This window comes from Aptenodytes forsteri, unplaced genomic scaffold, assembly GCF_000699145.1.
Source record: "Aptenodytes forsteri isolate BGI_AS27 unplaced genomic scaffold, ASM69914v1 Scaffold54, whole genome shotgun sequence".
Taxonomy (NCBI): domain Eukaryota; kingdom Metazoa; phylum Chordata; class Aves; order Sphenisciformes; family Spheniscidae; genus Aptenodytes; species Aptenodytes forsteri.
The window spans coordinates 13,498,634-13,505,590 of NW_008796044.1; the positions used below are offsets into that span (position 1 = coordinate 13,498,634).

Sequence of the window (6,957 nt, forward strand, 5' to 3'; positions counted from 1 at the left end):
TCTTGGAAAAGGGTGGGTGGGAACGGAAATACTCCGTTGGACCTCTCTCCACCAATTTACATTTCCACAATGCATATGGTAACAGGCAAGCCGGACTCCTCCTGGTTTTAAGCTCCACATACAAATCTTCCCTGTTCAATTAGAGCAAACCTATGCTGCCAGCTACCACCACCGACTGCCACATCAGCAAGGACTAAACCTGGCCAGAGGAGCTTCTGATCTAGAAAACAGATTTTCTAGGGTCTGGAAGAGTCAATATGTTGGATCAGATTCATCTGCTGGCTGCCGTGACAGTCCTGGGAGTCCTGGAGCAAGGTAGGGACCATCGGATGCACATGCCCAAATACTTGCTGGGTCAGTCTACTGTACCTCCGCTGATTGCCTTTCACTTCCATATTTCATTTCTGTTGTTGCACTGGCAATTCCCCGCTTTTCAGACAGTGGACTGATATCTTGTCTGGGTTTTGAAACATATTCAACAAAAGGAGTGCCTGGGAAGCCCTTCCTCTGAACTGACCTCCCTCCTCAGTTCAGAAATTTCTTGGTAGATCTTCTCCTCAGCAAACATGTAGAATTTCTTTCTTTGAAAAATGGGTTTGCAGCAGTTCCTGAGGTTCGTGTAGACGTTAGCATACAAAGAGCACTGCGGTGCGGGAAGGTGGAACGGGCTATGGTGGGTCACATGGAACATCTCCCAGCTGTGGTTCCACATTGCATGATAATTTAATTCGGTGTCTGGGCGGCTTATCTGTGGCATCATTTCCCTCCCTACTCAGCTATCAGGATTTAGAAGGGGAAAAAATTAAAGACTGAAAAAACCTTAAAATTGGCAGTTACAAAGTGCATCTGAACTGTGTAACAATTTCTATAGATAACAGATGATCTATTAATTACACAAGAGAGAAAGCAGATATCCGCTGGTGGTACGCAAGTGCATGCTCCTCGCTTCACTGTTGCACTGGGTCATTCCTTTTCCTTGTCTGAAATGTATCTGGGATTTTCATCCCGCTTTCTCTGCTATGCGGGGGTGCAAGGTTAGGAGGAGACCACAGATCTTTTGCCCCTACTTCTGGCGGTCTCCTGGCCCCACCGTGCCCAGCAGAGGCCTGACCACTGCTACTTTTCTCTCTTTTGCTACAGCCTACTTCTTCCTGCAGGTGATCTATGCTAGAAGGGTGTTTGGCATTTCTCCTCCAAAGATCTCAGGCCCACCTGAATTCGAGAGGATCTTTCGAGCACAGTAAGAAACTCCTCTTATAAGATGCTTGCCAGATCTCATGTCTAATGGCACTGCCCCTGCCCTGCTTCGCCATTCGTTTCTCAGGACTGTAATTCAGCAGTTACTCACCTCCCTCGGGGTTAAGTTAATGGGCTTAAGAGTCAGCATCAGGACTGGGTTGGCTCAGGAGTCCTAAACACACCAGAAATCACACAGGACTCTCTGCTGTAGAGTGAAGGGCTGCTAAAGACATAGTTGTTGGTGCCTGAGAGGCTGGTTTTAGCCAAGCGGTGTCAAAGCCTCAGGCGGCTTCAGCCCTGCTCTGAACCCCGCTTGCTGGGAAGGACAAGCTCCCAGAGAGATCTCAGCTGGGGCTGGGATGGGGATAGCCACAATCCGGCATCTCTGCCATGACTTCTGTGCTAGGGCTGCAGTGGGGAGGGAGGCAGAGAGGGAGGAAGCTTTCCCTTTTGCTGTAGCTGAGCACTGAAACGAAAGCAACCGGGCAGCAGGAGCAGGATCCCCTCAGCCATCCCCTTCTCTGCTCCTTTGCCAGCCTAGACTCAGCCTCATCCAGCATCTCTTGGTCCTACTACCTTGTCTTTGGGGAGACAGGGCATGGCATACGAACAATCCAAACAGCTAAGTGCTCCCTCCCGCTCCTGCACAAAACCTGGCCTTACCTGCTTAAGAGGCACTTCATCCTCAACGTGTCTGCAGCCTGCTGGGGCAGACCTTCCTTGCGGCTTTGGGCTTTGGGGCTTTTACAGCAGGGTTTAAGCTGCGGCACTTGGGAAGGAGCAGTGGGGGTGGTTCACGGAGCCTTTCTGTGCACGGTCTGACCGTGTAATCTAAGTAATCTTTTATTTAATTTCTTGTGCCCTGGAGACCCAGTTCCTTCCACTGTTTAATTCCTGTGAATAAAGGTGGGACGGGAACTGTGGGGAAAGGTGCAAGCCTGGAGGTTTTTATGGTGACATCAGCTCTAAAAAGCAACAGCCTCTGGAAACTGCTAAGGGAAGCAAAAAAGGAAGATCTTCCTCCTTTCCCTTGTTTATGACCTTCCTCTTTCCTGCCAGGGTGAACTGCTCCGAATATTTTCCCATTTTCCTGGCACTTCTGTGGCAGGCTGGACTCTTCTTCCATCAAGGTGAGAACAGCCCGTTACCTGGTTTGTCACTGGATCTGTTCCCCTGAGTGCCGGCTCAGTCCTCAGGTCCTGCTCACCTTCTGAACAATAAATTAGGCAGTAATTCTGTCTCTGATGGGAGGGTAGAGCCAGAGGACACAGAGCCTCTATGCCTTCACTTTGGGCTACCTGCTTGGCTCAAAGTAGCTCTAAAAAGCCTTTGGAGATGGTCACTGTGATCTCTCTCAACTGCAGGTCTGGCTGCAGCCTTGGGTCTGCTCTATCTCTACGCCCGCTACTGCTACTTTATGGGTTACAGGGCATCGTCCTCAGAAAGGTAAACGCCTCTGCCAGCCTGGAGTACGTGGTAACCCCTGGGGGTTTGCATTTGGGAACATAATGTGCTTTGGGGAAGCTTGGGACTCCCTCTGGCTGCTTCGGGGTCCCTGCATGACTGAGCCTTGCCAAGCTCTCCCTGGGGCATAACGTGGGCATGGGTACGGGACTGGGGCCAGAAACACAGATATGGGGCAAGGCTGGAGCTGCCCTGAGCCCTTGCGGGGGGGGGGTGTGCTCCCTCGAGGCAGGAGCCAGGCATGGGACCCCACGCAGGGGACAGGGGACAGCCAGGGGCTGCCTTTCCACCTCCCTTCTCCAGGGAGGAAGGGACTGTTCCCGGGTGAGAGCAGCGATGCTCGCTCTCAGCAGGCTCCCTCTCTCCTGCCAGGCTCGCCCCGATATACTTTAGCACTGGAGTTCTCTGGATTCTCATTGCAGCGTCAGCCCTGGGCATCTTGCATTTCTTCCTCTCTCACTACGTGGGGCTGAACATCCTCCAGCTTCTCACCGCGTGACCTGCTCCTCTGTCCCTCATCAGTGTCCTTGCCTTCGAGTCCTGCTCCGGCGTGGCCTGGGGCTTTGGGGGGGGGGGGTGTGCTCCCTCGAGGCAGGAGCCAGGCATGGGACCCCACGCAGGGGACAGGGGACAGCCAGGGGCTGCCTTTCCACCTCCCTTCTCCAGGGAGGAAGGGACTGTTCCCGGGTGAGAGCAGCGATGCTCGCTCTCAGCAGGCTCCCTCTCTCCTGCCAGGCTCGCCCCGATATACTTTAGCACTGGAGTTCTCTGGATTCTCATTGCAGCGTCAGCCCTGGGCATCTTGCATTTCTTCCTCTCTCACTACGTGGGGCTGAACATCCTCCAGCTTCTCACCGCGTGACCTGCTCCTCTGTCCCTCATCAGTGTCCTTGCCTTCGAGTCCTGCTCCCTCCTGCCCATGGTAACAGACTGGCTGTACCTAGTACAGCACAAGCAACAAATCCACCCTCACCTGAGTTTTTAACACCTCCCTCCCCACTGCCCAGCACCAGCACAAACTGCTGAGCTCTTCAGGAGGTATTTTTCCCCCACGGCACTCTTTGTGCCGAGTGATCTGTATCTGGCAGTTCCATCATGCCTGATGCAGAAACAACAACGCTCCAAAACAAGGAGAATTTTAGGAAAACCGGACACATAAAAGCAAACTCATCTCAGCCTGAGCTTCCCAGTGAGCTGCCCCAGGGAATCGCCATGTGTTCCCCTTCCTCTAGCGGCTCTGCCTTCAGCCCAGGCACCGAACGCGAGTTCATGCCAGTTTTCCAAGGCCCACACCTAAGAAAGGCATTTGTTTGAAGCCAGATGTGGGCTGAGGTATAACAAAAGAGGAGAGTGATAAACAGGAGCAGCCACCAACATGTGCAAAAGTCTATTAGTGCCCTCGTAATGGTTATTAGCCCTTGCCTGTGGGCGATATCGTAAATCAGACTGCGCAAACTCATAACCACTACTGCATGTATAACTTTGAATACTGCTGAGCGACAACGTGCACAAATAAAAAGGCACTGAGCTCGCTGTGCTGGGTGACTCCTTGTGGGTCTGCAATTAGCAGAGAACAAAAACACGAGTGTTTGAGCACAAGGCGGCTGCCTGGGTTTCCCCGCCGTGCAGTGAAACGCAAGCCTGCGACACTACGTCCCGCGGGAGGAGAGCTCCGAGTAGGGAGAAGCTGATTTTCAGAGGTGCCGAGCTCCTGGATTGGGGGCTGAGCCGCTCAGCACCGAACAGTGGTCCCCGCTAGGTGGTTTGGCCGGTGCTCAGGTCCCCCTTCGGGCTTGGCCCCCCTGTGGCAGGAAGGGCTGGATTTTCACGGGAGCTCAGCGTTCACAACGCCGATGCTTTTGGCCATCGGTCCGCTCGTGTCAGCGACACAGCTCACAAAACGCCAGCAGTGCTCCGTGCCATCGTCACGGGGGGACTTCACACCAAACCCGGAGAGCGAAAATAACTGCATTAACATGCTGCCAGTCTAACTACATTTTAAAGCCCGCCGTCCTCCCCTCCCTTCCCCAGCAGTTTGCATATCTAGATTGTAAGAACAAAAGGCAGGGGGGGTTTGGAAGAAGTGATTAATTTTTCACAGTTTCATTTTCTTCCCTGCATTTTAAATTGGTTTATCCAGCAAAGCCCCCAGTCCATTTCCCTTTTGGGCTCTCCTGCCTTGGAGTCATGCTGCCGCGTTGAAGTTGGCAAACACTGCAGGGGAAGGCTTAAATCCAAACAAAAATAACAGTACAGCACTTGCCTCTGCAAAGTGTTCAGTGCAGCAGGGCCCATCCTCACAGGAACCCCCGGGTGTCACAGCAAGATAAACACCAACTAAATAACTTTTTTCCTAGCAGCTTTGGTAATACACTTTGGAAAAGGCTGAGTGTCCTTTAACCCCGTGTGCTGGTTTTGGCTGCGATAGAGTTAATTTTCTCCATAGTAGCTGGTATGGGGCTGTGTTTTGGATTTGTGCTGAAAACAGTGTTGATAACACAGGGATGTTTTCGTTACTGCTGAGCAGTGCTGACACGGAGTCAAGGCCTTTTCTGCTTCTCACCCCCCCCCACCAGCGAGCAGGCTGGGGGGGCACAAGGATCTGGGAGGGGACACAGCCGGGACAGCTGACCCCAACTGACCACAGGGATATCCCACACCATATGGCGTCATGCTCAGCATATAAAGCTGGGTGAAGAAGAAGGAAGAGGGGGACATTCGGAGTGATGGCATTTGTCTTCCCGAGTTACCGTTACGCGTGATGGAGCCCTGCTTTCCTGGGGATGGCTGAACACCTGCCTCCCCATGGGAAGCAGTGAAGGAATTCCTTGTTTTGCTTTGCTTGTGTGTGCGGCTTTTGCTTTCCCTATTAAACTGTCTTTACCTCAACCCATGAGTTTTCTCACTTTTACCCTTCCGATTCTCTCCCCCATCCCACCGGGGGGAGTGAGCGAGTGGCTGGGTGGTGCTTAGCTGCCGGCTGGGGTTAAACCACGACACCCCAGCTGCGCCTTAGCACGGCCAGGGTGGAAGAGACATGCCACCTGCCCTCAGTGAGATTTTACTTAGCCTTTACATTAACATGCCCCACAATCTCCTGAAATTAATTCTTGGTCCTCACCTTTTTACCAGCATAACCCTCCCAGAGGGTTAATACAGAAGGACCAGCCCCAGCTGCAGGTCCTGGCTCCGTGTCAAAACCTTGCTGTCTCTGGCTAGTCCAAGCGGGTGCTCACTGGTTCTGCAGACACAACCTCCATCTTTTACCCTGCAACCAGTTTTCTAACCCCGCCATATCAGCCCGGAGCCACTACCCACCTCAGCCCTGCTTGTCTCTGCTCTGTGTGTGACAGGGCTGCAGAATGACTCAGAGGAGGGAAGTTAATGATTCAGCAGCGAGGCTGTGGCACGCCGGCTTCTCCCCCTGGATGCACAGAAGACCATTAAAAATCTTGGTGCAGTACAGCCAGGCTCTGGCCCCGGCTGCCCGCCGTCGCTAGCTCCGCCACAGCAAAACTGCCCAGCACATCATCGCCTTCAAACAATTGTCAGAGGGGTTGTTTCAGGCACCTCTAGCAGAAGGAAAGGTCCTCCCCTCCACCCAGGGATGCTGTCATTACTCTGCTACTTCGTAACTGTCGTCAAAGAAAATCACTTTGCACCAGACCGTGGTTCAACGACGCAGTCGATGGTTTTAGGGTTTACCCACTTCAAAATGCTGCCGCCGCACAGCATGCTACACTGGTGCTGTATGAAACCACTTTGCCCACTTGTGTCTGCTGCAGAGATGCTGAGGAGCCAGGTTTGGACTGGCAGGGCATGTGCGGGGTGGGACAGGGTCTGCCCGTGCCGCCCCAAGGTTACGCGGCTCCGGGGTCACCATCCAGCTGGCGTAAAGACCCTCCCGTGCGCTCCCATTTAACGGCAATCCAACCGCCCGGCAGCACCGGTACTGCTGCACGGCCGACTGCAGAACCACAGCTTCCACTGCTGGGAGGGCTGAGGTTCCCGGCTGCTGCCGAGGCAGCTGCGGGCCCGCTGCTGCTCCCGTCCCCGCTGCCCCCTCCCCACCTCCCACGCTCGCTCCCGCCCGGCCTCCTGGCAGCCGTGGTGGGGGGCTGACCCACGAAACCGGCTCAGCTCCCCCCACCTGGGGATTTGTGTCCTGGCTTAATTTTCCTCCGGCCTGCCGAGCTAAGCTGGCTGAGGGAAGAGCCGGGTAAGGGGGGCACGGCTGCGCTGGCAGCAGAGCTG

General features: G+C 54.0%; 1 protein-coding gene across 1 annotated transcript; it reads left to right on the top strand.

The window, feature by feature from the left end:
- Positions 1-257: 257 nt before the first annotated feature.
- LOC103904398 (leukotriene C4 synthase) lies at positions 258-3,225 on the top strand. The gene is made up of 5 exons (XM_009285863.2): positions 258-315; positions 1,141-1,240; positions 2,299-2,369; positions 2,604-2,685; positions 3,076-3,225. The coding sequence occupies exons 1-5, from the start codon at positions 258-260 to the stop codon at positions 3,200-3,202; spliced, it is 438 nt and encodes a 145-aa protein (XP_009284138.1). The 3' UTR covers positions 3,203-3,225.
- Positions 3,226-6,957: the final 3,732 nt, after the last annotated feature.

Excerpts from the sequence above, each read along its gene's own strand:
- LOC103904398 (XM_009285863.2), top strand. The coding sequence starts at position 258 with ATGTTGGATCAGATTCATCTGCTGGCTGCCGTGACAGTCCTGGGAGTC. Across the intron at positions 316-1,140 it reads CCTGGGAGTCCTGGAGCAAG|CCTACTTCTTCCTGCAGGTG; the intron begins GTAGGGACCATC and ends CTTTTGCTACAG. Across the intron at positions 2,370-2,603 it reads TGGACTCTTCTTCCATCAAG|GTCTGGCTGCAGCCTTGGGT; the intron begins GTGAGAACAGCC and ends TCTCAACTGCAG.